Here is an 18,908-nt window from a genome sequence, read left to right as displayed (position 1 = left end):
TCCCGGATCGGTATCGCGGAACGCGGATTTTAGAGTAGAGTCACCGTTAGCCCGTGGGTCTCCACATGCAGCAACCTCCACGTGGTGAGACCTGGGTCGGTATTACTTGCATACACTAATTATAAATTCTTTAACACAAGTATTACTGAGCGAATGGCTGCATATTTTTTTACTTTTCCAATATCTTTTTAATCTAATTCCAACTGAACATTAATATTTTTCCACTTTATATCGCTAATAATACTTCAAAAGAAGAAATATGGCAGAATTCTATTGTACAATAATTTCTCAGAGAAACGAAAAGGAAATTTCTCTATCACACTTTAATGTCTAGTGTCATTTCTATTTTTTCCTATTTACTGTCATTAATTATCCTTTATAAATTTCGGGTGGGACTCATGGGAAGGGCCCATGGGTGTGGGCCTCTGTGCGGGTTGCTTTCTCAGCATCTTATAGAGCTGTTTCTCTTTTCTTCTGTTTTCAGGGCTTTCTTTTCTATTTCATATTTTTCATTCTTATTTACTATTATTAATTATTATTTATTAGTCTCGGGTGGGACCCATGGGATGGGGACATGGGTGTGGGCCTCTGTGCGGGTTACTGTCTTAGCATCGTGTAGAGTTGCTTCTATTTTCTTATCTTTCTGCAGCTTTCTTTTCTATCTCATATTTTTCTTCTTTAATTATGTTTTTAATTATGTTATTAATATGTTATTTCTTTTCATTATGTCTTTTCAGATTTTTATTATGTTATTTCTTTTTAATTATGTTTTTATGGTTTTAGGTATGTTTTTAATATATTCTTATTAATTATGATTTACAGGTTTTAGGTAGGAACCATTAGATGAAGTGGACTGTTGTTTCAGCAGCATGCAGAGCTACTTCTATTTTCTTATCTTTCAGCAGCTCTCTTTCATTACTCATATTTTTCTTCTTTAATTACGTTTTTAATTATGTTTTTAATTATGTTATTAATATGTTATTTCTTTTTATTATGTCTTTTCAGAATTTAATTATGTTATTTCCTTTTAATTATGTTTTTTTAATATTTATTTATATTATTTCTTTTTAAGTATGTTTTTATGTTTTTAGGTTTGTTATTAATATATTCTAATTAATTTTAATTTTTAAGCATTAGATAGGACCCATGAGATGAAGCGGACTATTGTTTCAGCAACGTGCATAGCTACTTCTATTTTCTTATCTTTCTTTTATTCATCTTCTTTTTTTCTTTTTCAGGGATGATCGAGCAATCATGCAACGATATTTAATATGTCTTTTCTTTTTCTTATTTTTTCCTTATCTTCTTTTTTTTCAGGATAGATCATCAAGGGATAGGTTCACCTCTGGTCGAATGCGTCATCGCCTGCCTCGATTCATTATCGATTTTTATGCGCGATTACGGGAAGGATAGGAAGAACACTGGCGTGCGTGTCGGCTGGCACAGGCGTGAGTGTTCTCGGGCGCGATTAAACTTCGTTTGATTGCTCGTATCGAAAACGCGAATTTAGAGTAGAGTCACCGTTTTTCTAAAACTCACGTGAATGTACACGGGCGCGATTTAAAAGTCCTACCGGGGACTTCGTTTATATTTGCTCGAATATTCGATTAGATTACCTCGCGAACGCGTTTTTTTAGAGTAGAGTCACCGTTTTCCGAACACTTGTGTGGGTGTCCGGGCGCGATTAAAAGTCCTATCATGGACTTCGTTTTAGTGTTGAAATTCGGGGTGCGCGAACGGTTTACCTTGTAGTGCTGTACATAGTTGGCTGATGTTATGATCATCCTCATATTTGGTAGCGGGGCGGAAATCCCGACAAATATCATGGAGAGTCTAAATACCGGTTAACATATGTCACTTTGGATTTCAACTTAGAGTCACCGTTATTCTAACACTCACGTGAGTGTTCGCGTACGCGATTAAAAGTCCTACCGGGGACTTCGTTTTGTTTGCTCGAATATTCGATTAGTTTATTTAGAATAGAGTCACCGTTTTACGAACACTTGCGTGGGTGTCCGGGCGCGATTAAAAGTCCTATCATGGACTTCGTTTTAGTGTTGAAATTCGAGGTGCGCTTCGGATTTCAACTTAGAGTCACCGTTTTATTAACACTCACGTAAGTGTTCGCGTGCGCGATTGAAAGTCCTACCGGGGACTTCGTTTTATTTCTTCGATATTTCGATTAGATTACTTCGCGAATTTGGATAGAACAGTAGAATCTACGTAATTATAACACACGTGAGTGTCGCGAACGCGATTAATGCGCTTTGATTGTTCGCAATTCGGAAGCACGAATTCGAATGTGCTTAATAATCCGTTATGCCCGAGGCGAGAGTGTCGAACGGTAAAGCTCTCTGTAAGTGGGGTCCCTGTAGCTAAGGCTAGATACCTCCTGTTAGCTAAGTCGCCCTAGATATTCGAAGCGGAAGGCATAAGGGATCGGTATCGCGGAACGCGGATTTTAGAGTAAAGTAGAGTCACCGTTAGCCCGTGGGTCTCCACATGCAGCAACTTCCACGTAGTGAGACCTGGGTCGTTAATACTTGCAAAGTTTAATTCTAAATCTTATAATACAAGTATTATCGAGCGAATGGCTGCATATTATATTACTTTTCCATAATTTTTTTAATCTTATTCCAACTAAACATTAACATATTTCCATCTTATATAGCTAATAATATTTCGGAAGAGGAAATATAACAGAATTTATTTTACAATAATTTCTTACAGAAACGATAAGGAAACTTATCTATCACACTTTTATGTCCACTATCATTTCTATTTATTCCTATTTACTCTCACTAATTATCCTTTATATATCTCGGGTGGGACCCATGGGATGGGCCCATGGGTGAGGGCCTCTGTGCGGGTTGCTGTTCAGCATCGTGTGGAGTTGTTTCTCTTTTCTCTTTCTGGGGCTCTTTTTTCGTTTTCCGGCTCTCTTTACATTCTCCGGCAGTCTTTTCTATTTCATATTTTTATTTTTCTATTATGTTTTCAATTATGTTATCAATATGTTATTTCCTTTTAATTGTATTTTCTTAATATTTGTTTATATTGTTTCTTTTTATTTATTTTTTATTATATTTATTTTATATTTATAATCTATATATATATTATGTTTTATTTTATATATTTTTTTGCTTTCTCTTATTTTCTCCTTAGCTTCTTTTTTTCAGGATAGATCATCGAGGGATAGGTTCATCTACGGCCTGATGATACATCGCATGGCAGGATTCATCATCGATTTCTACGCGCGATTACGGGAAGGATAGGAAGAACACTGACGCGCGTGTCGGCGGGCACAGGCATTGGTGTTCTCGGGCGCGATTAAACTTCGTTTGATTGTTCGTATCGAAAACGCGAATTTAGAGTAGAGTCATCGTTCTTCTAACACTCGCGTGGGTGTTCGGGCGCGATAAAAGGTCCTACCGTGGACTTCGTTTGATTTCTTTAAAATCTCGATGGGGGTACTTCGCGAATTTCGGCTTAACAGTAGAATCTACGTAATTATAACACACACGTGAGTGTCGCGACGCGATTAGTATTTCTAAGGAGTGCGCTTTGTTTGTTCGAAATTCGGAAAGCACGAATTCTGATGTGCTTAATAATCCGTTATGTCTGAAGCGGACGGTGCAAATGGTGGAGCTATCTGTAAGAGGTGTGTAGTAGCTAAGCTACGCATACCCTGTTAGTTAAGAAGCCAGTGCATTGAAGCGGAAAGGTATCCCGGATCGGTATCGCGGAACGCGGATTTTAGAGTAGAGTCACCGTTAGCCCGTGGGTCTCCACATGCAGCAACCTCCACGTGGTGAGACCTGGGTCGGTATTACTTGCATACACTAATTATAAATTCTTTAACACAAGTATTACCGAGCGAATGGCTGCATATCTTTATGTGTTTTCAAAATTATATTTAATTTAATTTATTGTAATTGAAATTGTTGAATATGGATTTATAATAAACGAGTTATCGTGAAATTATTGCGTTTTATTTACCTTGTAAAACTAATCATGGATAGAAAAATTCTTAACTCACATTAAAATGTAGTCGCATACATTATTTATGTCATATATCATTTTATAAACACATAATAAAAATATAAATGTAGACTAATTAAAACACACTTAATAATACAGTAAATCTCTTATAATTATTTTTATGAGATTAAATGATAATCATCAGGAAAATGTAAATATATTTAAAGTATTATATAAGATGAATACTGTAATAAATTATGAAATGATATAACACGTAATATGAAATAATACATTGACTACTCTGATAAACATTGAAGAAAATAAGTTCATAAATATTATGGCACGATTATCCACTTCTTCGTAAGAAGAAGAATAAAAGCAAAACTAAAGTTAAATGATTGATAATGAATTGAAATAATTGGATGATTATAAAATTTCATGTAGTTGTATAATATTGTGCTTTGCGAATTAAGGATATTTTATGATTACTCATAATTCTTCTCGAATTTTCAAAATATTGCTTGCTTGATTATCAAAAATGATCTTAGAATTTTCTGTATCACTTATATATCCCTGATCACCGGTATAATGAGTTGGATGTATCAAAAGAGGATTCGTTGACAATACCGTCAAATTACGTACTGGGTAATGTTTTTTCCAATCATCTCTTGTATTGAAAATAAAAGAATAAATATATAAAGTAGTTAATTTACTTACAATTTTCTGTTTACTTCTACTATATATCTTCATAGATAATATTTTATATAAATATTTTACTAACCTTGGATGAACATTTGATAAAATAGGAATATATTCATCAACAGGTATCATATTTTCAAGTGGTTTTGCCTCAACAAGTTTTTTAGCTCCAGTGGCTGATAAGATATAACCAAGCGTCCAATAGCTATATGCTGCATGCACCAAATACTTAGAACCTTGTACCCACGATTCCTGTTTTTCCATTAATCTTTTTCTTCCTATGTATCTATGTATCAATTTGTATCAAAATTTGTATCAAAAGTTACAAAATAAATATTTTATGAAAGTATAACTCTTACATTAAATCCCATGGATTTCTTAATGTATTTAATTCGGATAAAACAAAATCCAATTTCTGTCGAAAAAATGGCTCAAAACGAATGTCATCTTCCAGAATCATAATACGTTCATATCTATATTCTAACATCTGATAATTTAATTATTATCAATAATAAAAGTCAATTGATCTCTACTAAATTACTATAAAATCTTATTACATTACCTTATTCCAAATAATATAATGACTTAAAAAGCAACCAATTTCTCCAGTTGTCATAGGTCTAAAAACAATAAGAAACATATGTATCTAAAATATTTTCTATTTAAATATATTTAAGCTGTTTTACTTTTCTAAATTACCTCTTATGGTATGGATCTTCATATCCTGCCATTAATTTTACACCCCATTTTTCAAGTGCACTTTCATTTAACATTCTATAACATCAGGATACAGATATTGGGAGATATTAAAATAAATTTTATTTATGATAAAATAAATAGGAATATGCAAAAATAAGAAAAAATAAATTATTTTATATCATAAAAATATATTGTATTAAATAGAACTTACCTACCATCCACAGCATTAAAAGTTTCTACATGTGCACCAAGTTCTTTAAAGAGACGATACATTCTAGTACGCCTTTCTGGTCTTCTCAAAAGATTTATCATATAGATATTATCCAATCCTAATGTGTCTATTTTTGGAGAAGACATGAATTGTTCCATACTATTCAATAATGACAAATGATCTTCTGCTAAAATCATTTTAACATAAAAGAAAATATAACAAATATAAAGATAATAAATAATATAAAAAAATATATTAATAATTTTGACATACACAAAATTTCTAATTTTATATTTGTTAATCTCTGTAGATCCTCTTTAATTGTTTCATCTTTTCCCAATGGTACCATGATGTATCCGTATAATTCATCATTACAAATATACAATGGAACGCCTGGATATTTATGTAATTCTTGTATTACTTATATAATATAAATGATTCAAATATAAGTGGACTTACCAGAATTATTAGCACCAACAGCAAAAGTTATAACATCATCCAAAGGACCATCATATTGTGCTAAATTTGTAAAATTGTAAGTCAACCAATCTGATTGTACCATGTTTAAATTAATAAGAACAGCACTATGAACCATGGGAACATTAAAACATCCTACATCTTCACGATATAAAATTAGTTGGTATTTTTCAGTTCGAAGATAGTAATAGTCATCAGTCATCCCTGCCCAAAAATTACTGTATAATCCATCGGATTTTAACAAAGGAGCAACCACAACTTGTCCTTTCGATACTAAATTTGTTAAAGTATTTGGATTTGTCAAAAAGATATCAGCATCGACCATCTGTAAATTTATAGATTATTATATTGTATTATTATGATTAAAGCACGATTCTCTTGAAATTTTATATATATATATATATATAGAATAGTTAACATTCAAAATTACCCAAATAAAATCAGCCCATATTTTTCTAGCATAATTCAATGCTTCTTCACGTAAATTGATGACATGTGTAAATCGAAGAAGCGACCAATCTGTACTACTCTCTTCATCTTCAAAACCATTTGACTTTTCATCTATATATGTGTCAACAGTATGATATTTTTCTGATACTTCTGCTAACCATGCTCTCAATATTTCACTTGTATTATCAATATTATTATCACTATAAATCCTTAAAAAGGAATAAAATTAAAAATCATATGAATATTATATATAATTTGATTGTTCTTAAAAATTTCAATTAAATTCGTTAATAATTTTGTATATAATAAATATTATATCTCTTTTATAATTCATAATTCGTTTATAATATTTTTCTTGCATATAGTTGAAAGTATCGAGGCTATGTCGAAAAGTAAGGTTAAATACAATTTTATCTTTAAAAAAGAAATTATTTTTCTTACCATAATTTTATTCGATTTTTAGGATAGTTTTGTTGTTCTAACAAACTTAGAAAATATGGTAATGTATGAGCTTTATTTCTAATTAGAATAGCTATCAGTACTGTCGGCTTTTTAAAACGTTCAGTACATTGAACGGACCGCGCGATATTAATTATCAAAAAAATAAAAATAAAACTTCGAAATATTGTTTTATTGAGCATTATTATCCGTGTAGTTCTTAATATATCACATAGAAAAGCGTACACAAAAAATTCTCACTATAATACCGGATGAATTAATGAATAATGATAAGTTAAAAGAGATCTTTCATTCTCTTTCTTTCTCTTGTACTCTATCCTGTTCCGTCCCTTTTGCTTACTAAGAGTAATCAGATAAAACCGCCTGTTTTGGAATATTTTCTTAATCACTCCTTTTTTCAGTTTTATTTATATTAAAAAACGATTCTAATTGATTCGAAACGAAAATTATAACATTATTTGCATTAAATGAAGTGATAAAAATGTTGGAATAAAATATTTTTTTTAATAATTTTTTTTTTTTTTTCATATATACATTTATAAAGCGCTTAAGTCTTTTTTGTATTTTTTGTTTTTTTTTTGTTTTTTTTTTTTTTTTTTTTTAATTAATACAAAATCACAAAATATTGTATAAGAAAATTAATTTTTATGCCTGATTCTGGTTTTAATTGTATCTTATAATTCTAATTCTTTATCTGAATCAGACTTTGTAGTACTTTTAGTTTCAGATTTTGATTTTTTCTTAGTTCCATAACTTAAACTAGTTTTATCAAAATCCAATATCATGATACCCAAATCGCCGCTGTATCTATTTTTGGCTACCTATAATATAAAATAAATTAAAAAAAGCAGAATAAGTTTTATATTTATTACAATTCTGTGTAATCAATGTAAAATTTATGTATATTTTAATATACCCTTACTTGTAAATATTTTTTTCCTTTTATACTAGTAAGTCTCTTGTCTTGTATAATAAGAACATTATCAGCTTCTTGACTTGCTTTAGCACTTCCAAAAATAGATGAAGTTGTTAGTTCTTCGTCATTGCGTTCTTTTCTCGGATGAATTACAAGTGTAACATGACAATTATATTTTGTAGCAAAGATTCTAAATGCAGAAATTATTTTGTCTTGTCTCCAAAACCTAAATACAAATAATGAAGAAGCTGAGATCATTCAGTTAAATTTGGATGATAACGATTTACCTATCTATGTGTTTGGATTCATCAGAAATTCCCATCATAAATTGCATATTGTCAATGATCACATGAGATATGTCATGCACATATGTTGCATGCTCTACTGCCTAAATACATAATAAATAAGTACTTAATTCAATTATTATGTACATAAAAGTTCGAATAATTAATTTTTATAAACTTACATCCATAACAATTTTAATACTTTGTTGCCCATGAAACGTCATAAAATAGATGGGTAACTTTTCAAAAGCATCTGCGTACATATCAAAATCAATTATATTATCATGAAGGGAAACACCTGCCATTTGTTGCAACATTGTCCTTGCTAATCGTGCATTTCTAATTTCAAAACTACCCCATAATGTGTTAACTCCTTGCATTGCCAAGTCTAATGAATATTCACTCATGAATGTAGTTTTACCAGATCCTAAAAATAAATTTTGTATTTAATGCAACAAAGAAGTATAATATAAATTATATATTTATAATTTATCGATATCACTACATTATTATTTTACCAGTTGGACCAGTTAATATTGTGAATTCTCCTCTTCTATGGCCCTTCAAAATACGATTTAGAGCTGGATACCGTTTCCATTTTACACCTTGAACCTTATCAATATTTTGTAAATCACTTAAAACGTCCTGTCTTAAATAGTGAAAGGTAGTAATACTTTGATGCCATATTGGCTGAGCATTATGTATAATATTTTTAATATCATATTCTAAATCAACAGCAAGTTTCGGGCTAGGTTGTAGATCAGTCGATCTTACAAAGTAACATCTTTCTTCATTCAGTTTTTTGGAGAAATGTCGTGCTGCATCCCAACTTGAATCATCATTTCCAAACCATAAAGTTAATTTTTTAAAATTTTCTAGACTTGGCAAGACCTGCTGAGGTAAGTATTGTAAATTGTATGGTAAACAGATGATGACGTTCACTAATTGTTGAGATATTAGTGCTAACAGATCTGGAATGGTTGGTATAACAACAGCACTAGCGTCGCTTTTTATATTTTTGTGTCCATAAATTATAAGGCCACTGACATCTGAAGTTGGAATCGTTATTTCAGTTCTAGTATTCAAGAAAAATTGCTTAACGCCAACAAGATAATGATCAAAAGCGTACAGTGGAAAATAAAGAGCATTTTTATCTTCACTGTATAAACAGTTTAATGTGGATATATCTTCTTGCAATACATTCTGTAAATTAAATAAAAAAATATAATCACTATATTAAAATATAATTCACTATATTACTGCTATTGGATTATACCTTCAATGAAAGCATATCCAAAATTTTGTCATATTTATCTTTGGATAATTTAGAAATCTCTATACAATTTTCCTTTATAACTTTCCATTCATCTACATAATCTTTATCCACTGATAAATTCTTTTTAAGTTCTTCTAATTCCTTAATTTTTTTGTTAGTTACTTTTAATGATATTAATTTTTCTAATATATTCCATGGCCCAATACACCTGCATTTATCGCACATAAAGAACCCTGTATATAATATTTATCTCAGAAATAACATATACACATACATATATATATATATATATATATATAATATAATTATTAATAATAAATTAGGAAATTTAAATGTATTTACCTGTTGTCTTATTTATATAAATCTTTCGATTTTTTGTACATTTATTAGTTTCACATATAGGACAATTTATGTTAATACAAGCATGGCCTTCTAGAAATGTTATATTATTTTCCCTTAAAATTTTTTTTATTCCTATTAAGGAAATATTAGGTAGAAGATCATTTTGATTTGTGTGATAACAGTAACTCATGAAATATGATTTTATACATTTCTTCTTCAAAATATATCGTGACAACAACCTAACAAGCATTGCTATTAAGAATTTAGATCCTCAAAGTATTCAGAATAAATAATTATCGCTGATCATTAAACCATTTTTAAAAAACTAATGTTCTATTGTACAGTGTTTGGTACTTTTATATACATTATAGAACTAATTCATTTTTTTATGGTACCAAGTTTTTATATAAAAATAAAAACAAAACAAAATGTTTTTTTCGCAATGAAACTTCATAGTTCATACGATAATAAAGGTATTAATATTTATTATAAACAGTATATAATCCTATAAAATTATAACCTCATCAAATTTGAAAACATTGGACTGATTAAGCACGTGGATTAAACTGAATAATGTATATACTATGATACGTTCGTATTCAACGAAGATATATAGTTGAATACGTATAGAGGTTAAAGATGATAGTTTATAAACAAATATGTCATACATGAAACTGCATGTTCATTTTCCAATATGGATCAAATATTAAAAAATAAAATTATTTAGTATTTTAAAAAATTTTTACTCCCGAGAATTTTTAACATTATAGACGACCTGGGAGTAAAGATATTAATAGAATATGGCAATCTTCTATTGGTTATGATTTGTTTTCAAAATTCAGTCCAAGCAACCTTTAAAAATGGTATTGAATTATCTTAAGAATATACTACCAAGTGGTCCTAAAGTTCCTAAGTGATTTTACAAATCAATGTACTTTCTCTTTGAGACTTTTTAGGTTATCTTTTTTTCTTTCAGATTGTAAACCTACAACCTTAGGAATTTTTTACTCATTCTGTATTACATATGACATATATAATGCATACACAAAAATCATAGATTTAAAGTATGGAGAATCCACATATGATGGCGACAATAACAAAAAAAAAAAAACCTACAAAAAACTAGGGATTCCCTTGTGAAACCTTTAAAGTTTCTAACATAAGTTTGGCTACCCTGCATTTACCTGCTCTTGGTTTCTGTATCACCGGAGTTCGGAAAGCAACCTCGGAGCTGCCACGGGCTACCGATGGGTTCTTTGCCGTGTTTATACGTGTATCCTGTTTTTATTTTAGCGCTTGCTTTTAAAAAATTATCTCTAGCTAATATCATTATTATCACATTTTGATCTCGACAAGTAATACTCCCCGAAAAAAAAATGTACACTGCGTTAATTTGATAGAAAAATATAATAGACATTTAACAACGCTACACCGTCAAGACGTTTGACTCCGCTGAAGGAAGGGCAAAGAAGAAAAGTGTCCCAAGTATGAATATTCTTTATGAAGTTTTTTTCAACGTCTTTCGACTCAGGTAGTTAAGCTGACTTGGGAAAAAAAATATAAAAAGGACGGGGTGTGGCTGATTAGCCCACGTTTATGATGTTCTAGGCTAGGTTTCAAATGATAGGCCACGATAGAAAAGTTGATCAAGGTTAAGACGTTTTTCAAATTTGTGTTATTAATAATGTATTATTATTATAGAATATAATTATTCCCATATTAAAATGCCACTACAAGATTAGGAATTTGTGATCGAAATTTTGTGCATCGATCCTATTTCACTCGTATTAGATTCTTTACTTTTTCCCTTCGCCCCTTGGAGTTATCATATACTGCACACGGCGTCGACACGTTTTCTGAGACATCGATGTATTATATATCACACGAAGAACATTAAAATATTATGATTCTGATGAAATATTTTTTGTCAAGTGTTAATTCGATTGTATAATATAAGATATTTGTCAATTCTATATCAAAAATTTTGTTAAATATCCTTATTCTTATTGATAAAGCATCATTCATGAACTGCTGCTACCAGTGTTTATTAAAAAACTGATAATTATAAGCTCTTTGTTACCCATTATTCCAAAAGTCTATTGTTTGATATAATAAAAGAATTATGGTCACATATGTATATGCATATACTATTTTTATTTATAAATCAAATACTCTTCGAAATATTAATTTTTTTTTTTTTTTTTCTTATGATAATTTTAATTTAAATAACACATTGCATGGTATAGGCATTTATATTCCACATGACTAGATCTAGGATTTATTTATATATATATATAGATATATATATATATAGATACATAGGGGGTACCACCTAATTATATCACTTGAAATATTTCCGTTATATTACAAATTTTGAAAGAAAATGTTTCCTGATTGAACGAAAGTTATATAGTTTTATTGGGAGTAAAGTGTATAGTAAAGTATATAGTAAAAATAGTTCTATTCCATTGCAAAAGATTAATGAGATAAAAAGGTCATATTTGTTTCTTTAAATAGAAAAATTTTTAAGATCAATTTGGCAACCTATAATACTAAGTATTTCAAGGTTAACAAAGGTCACATAAACAAGGTTTTCTATTATATATTGGCCCTCATAAAATGATGCAACTTTTGCAGGAAACATTCTTTTGAAATTTATATTACGAGGTAAATATTTCATGTGATAAAGTTAGGTAGTATATTCTATATATACATATCTTCCTATGTAGATAATTTGAAAAATAAAAAAGTCTGAAGAAAAAAGTTTCAGTGAACTTTTATGATTAAGGAATGTACGTTAAAAATTGGATAAAAATGCTTATATTTTTAAAATGAAATCATCTTTGAGAGTATCAAGAGTTAAATAAATCTATTGGTTTCTTATGGAATTTATTCTTTTCTATATAATAATTTAATATCATATATTTTATTTCTTGAAAGGTTCTCTTTTGATTTTTTAGGTTGTTAAAAGAAAGAAAATACAGTAATGTCTGTTCCTTCCACATCATCAAAAAAGCTTAGTGAAGGAAAACCAGGAGGTACAAGTCCAAGTCCTATTGAAAGTATCGAAGTTGTTCCTGGACCTAGTTCTTTAGATCCTATGCATTGCACCTTTCCACAAGATGGTGAATCTGAAGAATATGGTGATGAAGAAGATGAAGATGATGATGAAAGTAGTGAAGAAGAGAGTGAAGTAAGCTCATCTTATTCTTTAGTCTATATGTCAAATTGTTTTGCATATCATATATATTTTATCTAATATCATAAATTAATTATAAAACAGATTAGTGATTCTGGCTTATTTCGTGATGCTGAGTGCGAAGAAGAAATTGAAGGTAGCAGTTGTTCATCGCCCGTATTACAAGCTCAGCCATGTTTACCACAGAGAGTTCATAGTCCTATATTACACACATGTGTTCCATTGGATATTGTACAACCTCATAGAAAACGAAAAAGTGAAACAGAGTCTAGTTTACCATGCAAAAAACTTAATCCAGAAGATAAATCTTATATAATGTATGTGCTATCTTAAAAAATTATAACTTAAATTATAACTTAATGTTAAATATATTAACATTATATTTAAATGAAGTTAATAAGTATTATTATTTTTTAACAGGAATGCAAAAAAATTGGATGATAAGGCTAAACATATTAGATGTGTCATTCCAACAAAAGATAATCCACCACCTGAAATGAATAACTGGCTTTTGCAATTTCAAGTATGCTTAAAGATACTTTTATATTTGTTTTATTAAAAAATATTTCATTGATCATTACAAATATTATTTATCATATTGCATGTTTTATATCATATGTTAATATATTTTCAGAGGTGGTCAAATGCAGAAAGGATGTTAGCCATAGACGAATTAATAGAAAGATGTGAACCAACGCAAGTACGCCATATGATGCAGGTTATAGAACCACAATTTCAAAGGGATTTTATATCCTTACTGCCAAAAGAATTAGCCTTATCGGTATTGGCTTTCTTAGAACCCAGGGATTTATTACGTGCAGCACAAACTTGTAGAAATTGGAGATTTTTAGCAGATGATAATTTACTTTGGAAAGAGAAATGTATAGCTGCTGGTATAGATGATTTAAAAGATTTACCTCCTTCAAAACGTAAAAATTGTAGAAATCCTGGCAACTCTTCATCACCATGGAAACAAGCTTACATGCGACAACACAATATAAAAATGAATTGGAGAACAAAGCCAATCCGTACCCCAAAAGTTCTTAAAGGTCATGATGATCATGTTATTACATGTCTTCAATTTTCTGGTAATCGAATAGTTAGTGGTTCTGACGATAATACTCTTAAAGTTTGGTCAGCTGTTACGGGTAAGGTAAATATTCCAAGTATTTTAATAAATATTTCAAGCTAATAAATATTGCTTTTGTAATACATAAGCAATTAAATTTTCCATTTTATATATATATATACAATATATAATTACATGTATTTGAATATTTTTATTTCTAGTGTTTACGAACATTGGTTGGACATACAGGTGGTGTATGGTCCTCCCAAATGTCAGGTACTACTGTAATTAGTGGTAGTACAGATCGTACCTTAAAAGTATGGAATGCAGAGACTGGACAGTGTATACATACTTTGTATGGCCATACATCAACAGTGAGATGTATGCATTTATATGGAAATAAAGTGGTTAGTGGTAGTAGAGATGCCACATTAAGAGTGTGGCAAGTAGATACTGGTGAATGCCTACATGTACTTGTGGGTCATTTGGCAGCTGTCAGATGTGTGCAATATGATGGAAAATTAGTTGTCAGTGGAGCTTATGATTATATGGTAAAAGTATGGAATCCCGAACGCGAGGAGTGCCTTCATACATTGCAAGGACATACTAATCGCGTCTATTCCCTCCAAGTAAGTATTACTTATGTATTTAAATGTAATTAAGCTTATATATTATACACACAATATTTCATTTCTTATCTTTTTCATGAAAAAAAAAAAAAAAAAAAAAAAAAAAAGAAAAAAAAAATTTATGCATTGAATTTTATAATTACTGATATGTTTTATTTGCTTATTAGTTCGATGGTGTACATGTTGTTAGTGGATCACTAGATACAAGTATAAGAGTATGGGAAGTAGAAACTGGTGCTTGTAGACATACTCTTATGGGCCATCAGTCTCTTACTTCAGGTATGGAATTGCGTAATAATATTTTGGTGTCTGGAAATGCAGACTCTACAGTCAAGGTATGGGATATTGTTAGTGGGCACTGCCTTCAAACACTTTCTGGTCCAAATAAGCATCAATCAGCAGTTACTTGTCTGCAGTTTAATAGTCATTTTGTGATTACTTCATCTGATGATGGTACTGTTAAACTATGGGATGTCAAAACTGGTATGTATATTGTTAGAATAATTATTGATATTATTATCTTGTTATAATAGAATTTATTATATTATAATCTTTCTATTTATTAGGTGAATTTATAAGAAATCTAGTTGCTTTAGAAAGTGGTGGGAGTGGTGGAGTTGTATGGAGAATACGTGCAAGTGACACAAAATTGGTGTGTGCAGTTGGTAGCCGTAATGGTACTGAAGAAACAAAACTTCTTGTCCTCGATTTTGATGTAGAGATAAAATAGTGCACTTTCTCACAGACTGGATTCCTGCTCCTTTGTACGACTTCTGTACATACTTTAATTAGGTAGCATAACCAATTTACTGTACAATGTTTCATGTATTACATGGTGTGATTGTGATAAGACTGTATGGTGGAAATTTGAAGAAGTTGATTCAAGTCAATTTTGGACATTATGCGCGATCTTCGATTAAATGAGTTGTCTAACATTGACGGGATTAATTGCATAACTTACGGAGTGTATCAATTGCAGTGTACAAATATGAGATTTAAAAGACTCAACAGCCTCTGGGGAATGAGAGCTTTATAAGTGTAATACTGAATTATTGCTGTTATTGAATTTAACGAAATCGTTACGGATATAAAAGGAGGCATGATAATTCTTTCATCTTAATGCAAGTTTATGTGGGCTATGAAAAAGATTTCTTATAAAAAAAATAAGGTTTTATTAATATTATGGAACGGTTATTTATAGAATTTCAATTAAAATAAGTAATTATTAATTGTCCACATAAGTTACAACTTGAACGTCATTCTTTTTTATTAATTTTTCTTTTTTTTTTGTTTTTGTTTTTTAAAGAAATTTCTGATTAAATCTTTTTTATTATAAATGCAAATATCATGCCACATGATTTAGATATCAATCTGTATCTATTTAGAAACATGATTTTTGTTGTAAGAATGGAAATACATTGTTGTGAGACTGAAAAAGAGATACATATGGGAGGACACAAAGATTTAGATTTTGTAACTATCACTTGAATATAATCGTGTAATATCTAATATTAGTGAATCATTAGGTATAGTAAAAATTTTTTTAATACTAAAATTTTAAGATTACATCGAAATATGTATAAAAAAATTTTTTTTCTTTTCCTTTTTTTTTGCTTGAAAATGCAAAAATTTGATAAGATAACTTTTATGTGTATACAAATTGATAAGGAGATAGAATTCAGTCTTAATTGGAATTCTGGAGTCATGGAGAATATGACACGAATTTGTTTCGATATATTCACGTTAAATAGGCGTATATGTGATATATAAATATTTTCATTAGGTGTAATCCCATATGTGTGGCGATTAAATCTCCATCGTTTAATATATTCAAAAATTAAAATGACTTTTATATAAGTATAAAAAGATCTAAAAATGAGCGGATCATTAGGATTATTGGAAAAGGATTTATTTATTCTATGTAAGCAATCGTAACATAAATGATCGAAAAGCAAATGTAATGAAAAGGCTCGCATCGAAAGTTATAGAATGTCTTTTTTTGATAATTCATAAAAGTATTTTTTTTTACCAAGGGGCAATAATAAGAGCTGCATATTATCCCCATATAGTATGTATATGCTAATTTTATAGCATCGCTTATATAATCACGATCTTTAGAGCCCCTATGAGTTGTCAAAAGTAAGTTAAAAAGTTAGACTAAAAAGGCATTTATTTATTATTCCAGCTTAGAATTTACAGTAAATCGAAGTGATGTAGACAATAATGAATTATTGCACTTAATCACAATCATTATTCCTGAGATAGATAAAAATAAGCTTGCAAAAAAAATTCAAAATATTAATTTTTTCCTCTTGCAAAAAGTTTATATGCCCGTAGAAAGGGCATTATAAGGAATGCAAGAAATTATATTTTGTGTGAATGCATCTTTTATTATTGGACCCTGGTTATCCTAAGGATCGTGTTTTATTTGTATATTGCTTAATAGTTTATATTATAAGGATGTGTTATCTGTTGTATCATTTTTTACAAGAAATAGAAAATGTTGCTCCATTTTAGAAAAATCGTATTTTTATTTACAATATACTGTCATTTACAATTTGTTATATTAAAGAAAAATTTGTTTAACAGCAAAATAAAATCTGTACATTTTGTTTCCTGTATAAATAGATAATATTTTTTTAATGTTGGAAATGTAGCAACAACTAAGAAATTAAATGGAAAGAACTATATACTATATGTGTATATAGATATGTATATTTGAGCACGGTATGTTTCAATTTTCTACGATGTGCTGTTAGATTTATTTTTATAATAATAACAATAGGAGTAAAAAAAATATGTGAAAATTCAAAAAATCATTTGTTATTTTTGACGATAATGTGAAGTTTGAAAATTATTAATGACCCACAAGATATATGATAGATAATAAAAGTTGAAATTTTAATTCAAATAATTTACAGGTAAGATTTTGCTTCTTCGTTAATTTCTTTACTGTTTCATTACCGTTTCAATACTCCACAATTTCATTAATGTTTCAATATTACAACGACAACTGTACATGGCAAAATATATAACTTACAAGAATATTTGTCTTTTTAAAAACTGTTTAAAATATCATGTTTTAACAATGATAATAAAAGTACATTCTTCACAAGTCACATAAATTGAAGAATTTTTTTCTTCGAGCATCTCTTTGTCTATTTTGTAATAATTGCCACATCTGCATGGAAAACTTAATACATCCTTTTTATTTGTTTCTTGTAATTCATGTAAATGTACAGTTGCATGAACAATAATGTTATTAGATTCTAATTCCGCTTGTTTACATTCAGTATCATATTTCTTTCTCAAGTCGGGATCTTTTAAGATAGACCAAGCTTCGGCAAGAAGTTGAAATTCTTTAGTATTTTCCTTTGTTCCAATGGTTTTATCCGGATGAAGTTGACGTGCTCGATGATAATATGCATGCCTTATTTCCTCATATGATGATTCCATAGAACAACCAAGTGTATTATAATAATCATATATATCCATTATTTCCTTCTTCGACTGGTTATTTACGTATTAAACTATTTAACGATTTCAGTATTAATATAATTAGAGTTTATGAAATATTTTATAGGTTATATAGTTTACATCATTCTATCAACTATTCCACATGTGGTCATAACGCGACTGCGCAGTACGATGAGTCAATGTCTATATGTATAAAACATTGCATAATTTCAGGCGTCTTAACAACAGACCTGCGCGCCATCTACCGACTACGAGTATTAACTAATTTTTCATATAAACGATTACGTATCGTTTCAAACTAATTATTCTGATTGTTTAAACTTATATGTATTGTTTCGAAAAATGTTTAAAATTAATAAAGTGATAAAAAGGATTTCGAAAGGGACATAAGGAAATACAGAATTTGCCTCTTTATTGATAAATTATCATTTAAATAAACGCTAAATAATAGTAGTAGTACTATATAAATATATATATATATATATATAAATTGTTAATCATATACAATATATATATATATATACTTATTCTTCTTTTATGTTTGCCGTATATATATATACATATATATATATATATATCGGGTGAGTCACCTATAATATATATATTATAATTTATACGTTAATAAAAAATATATTAATTTCATCTGCTTAATTGATTTTAATATTATACGCGCGTTGCTTTTAAAATTTAATTACTTCGATGTAACTTAAATTTATTCTGTGCACTTCTGTTCCGTTTGG

General features: G+C 29.4%; 4 protein-coding genes across 10 annotated transcripts; 1 reads left to right on the top strand and 3 right to left on the bottom strand.

Moving 5' to 3' along the window:
* Positions 1-4,104: 4,104 nt before the first annotated feature.
* On the bottom strand, positions 4,105-7,464 carry LOC124426472 (glycosyltransferase 25 family member). The gene is made up of 10 exons (XM_046968203.1): positions 6,959-7,464; positions 6,498-6,726; positions 6,050-6,392; positions 5,864-5,983; positions 5,591-5,777; positions 5,380-5,454; positions 5,243-5,300; positions 5,040-5,167; positions 4,763-4,966; positions 4,105-4,648 (listed from the first exon to the last, which is right to left on the bottom strand). Exons 1-10 carry the CDS (start codon positions 7,156-7,158, stop codon positions 4,471-4,473), a joined length of 1,722 nt encoding a protein of 573 aa, XP_046824159.1. The 5' UTR covers positions 7,159-7,464; the 3' UTR covers positions 4,105-4,470.
* Positions 7,465-7,531: 67 nt separating this feature from the next.
* On the bottom strand, positions 7,532-10,704 carry LOC124426554 (mitochondrial DNA helicase). 4 transcript variants are annotated; one of them, XM_046968368.1, is made up of 8 exons: positions 10,686-10,704; positions 9,795-9,884; positions 9,453-9,685; positions 8,695-9,379; positions 8,359-8,603; positions 8,180-8,280; positions 7,899-8,118; positions 7,532-7,797 (listed from the first exon to the last, which is right to left on the bottom strand). In XM_046968368.1, the coding sequence occupies exons 3-8, from the start codon at positions 9,675-9,677 to the stop codon at positions 7,651-7,653; spliced, it is 1,623 nt and encodes a 540-aa protein (XP_046824324.1). In that variant the 5' UTR covers positions 9,678-9,685; positions 9,795-9,884; positions 10,686-10,704; the 3' UTR covers positions 7,532-7,650. The 4 variants fall into 4 exon arrangements, with proteins under 4 accessions (XP_046824324.1, XP_046824323.1, XP_046824326.1 ...); XM_046968367.1 differs by lacking the exon at positions 10,686-10,704 and having other exon boundaries at positions 9,795-10,658; XM_046968370.1 differs by lacking the exon at positions 10,686-10,704 and having other exon boundaries at positions 9,453-9,660; positions 9,795-10,657.
* A 285-nt stretch (positions 10,705-10,989) lies between these two features.
* LOC124426552 (F-box/WD repeat-containing protein 7) lies at positions 10,990-17,213 on the top strand. Of its 4 annotated transcripts, none has more exons than XM_046968364.1 (8): positions 10,990-11,279; positions 12,755-12,987; positions 13,078-13,310; positions 13,414-13,516; positions 13,628-14,146; positions 14,284-14,691; positions 14,859-15,174; positions 15,258-17,213. In XM_046968364.1, the coding sequence occupies exons 2-8, from the start codon at positions 12,781-12,783 to the stop codon at positions 15,419-15,421; spliced, it is 1,950 nt and encodes a 649-aa protein (XP_046824320.1). In that variant the 5' UTR covers positions 10,990-11,279; positions 12,755-12,780; the 3' UTR covers positions 15,422-17,213. The 4 variants fall into 4 exon arrangements, with proteins under 4 accessions (XP_046824320.1, XP_046824322.1, XP_046824321.1 ...); XM_046968366.1 differs by having other exon boundaries at positions 10,990-11,325; XM_046968365.1 differs by having other exon boundaries at positions 10,990-11,445.
* Positions 17,015-18,186, bottom strand: LOC124426753 (chaperone protein dnaJ 10-like). The gene is made up of 3 exons (XM_046968829.1): positions 17,868-18,186; positions 17,732-17,754; positions 17,015-17,101 (listed from the first exon to the last, which is right to left on the bottom strand). Exons 1-3 carry the CDS (start codon positions 18,184-18,186, stop codon positions 17,015-17,017), a joined length of 429 nt encoding a protein of 142 aa, XP_046824785.1.
* Positions 18,187-18,908: the final 722 nt, after the last annotated feature.

This window comes from Vespa crabro, chromosome 9 (genome assembly GCF_910589235.1).
Source record: "Vespa crabro chromosome 9, iyVesCrab1.2, whole genome shotgun sequence".
Lineage (NCBI taxonomy): Eukaryota > Metazoa > Arthropoda > Insecta > Hymenoptera > Vespidae > Vespa > Vespa crabro.
The sequence above is the reverse complement of the archived record's forward strand: the minus strand, read 5'-3'. Positions and strand labels throughout refer to the sequence as shown.

Coding starts and splice junctions, on each gene's coding strand:
- LOC124426472 (XM_046968203.1), bottom strand. CDS start 7,158: ATGCTCAATAAAACAATATTTCGAAGTTTTATTTTTATTTTTTTGATA. Junction 5,778..5,863: donor TATAAAATTAGAAATTTTGT/GTATGTCAAAAT, acceptor AAATGATTTTAG/CAGAAGATCATTTGTCATTA. Junction 5,301..5,379: donor GAAGATCCATACCATAAGAG/GTAATTTAGAAA, acceptor TATTGTTTTTAG/ACCTATGACAACTGGAGAAA.
- LOC124426554 (XM_046968367.1), bottom strand. CDS start 10,044: ATGCTTGTTAGGTTGTTGTCACGATATATTTTGAAGAAGAAATGTATA. Junction 8,604..8,694: donor AATATTAACTGGTCCAACTG/GTAAAATAATAA, acceptor ATTTATTTTTAG/GATCTGGTAAAACTACATTC. Junction 7,798..7,898: donor AAGGAAAAAAATATTTACAA/GTAAGGGTATAT, acceptor TTTATATTATAG/GTAGCCAAAAATAGATACAG.
- LOC124426552 (XM_046968364.1), top strand. CDS start 12,781: ATGTCTGTTCCTTCCACATCATCAAAAAAGCTTAGTGAAGGAAAACCA. Junction 12,988..13,077: donor GTAGTGAAGAAGAGAGTGAA/GTAAGCTCATCT, acceptor ATTATAAAACAG/ATTAGTGATTCTGGCTTATT. Junction 14,692..14,858: donor ATCGCGTCTATTCCCTCCAA/GTAAGTATTACT, acceptor TTTGCTTATTAG/TTCGATGGTGTACATGTTGT.
- LOC124426753 (XM_046968829.1), bottom strand. CDS start 18,186: ATGGATATATATGATTATTATAATACACTTGGTTGTTCTATGGAATCA. Junction 17,755..17,867: donor AAGTTTTCCATGCAGATGTG/GCAATTATTACA, acceptor TATTTTAAACAG/TTTTTAAAAAGACAAATATT. Junction 17,102..17,731: donor TTAAAAAGACAAATATTCTT/GTAAGTTATATA, acceptor CACGATCCTTAG/GATAACCAGGGTCCAATAAT.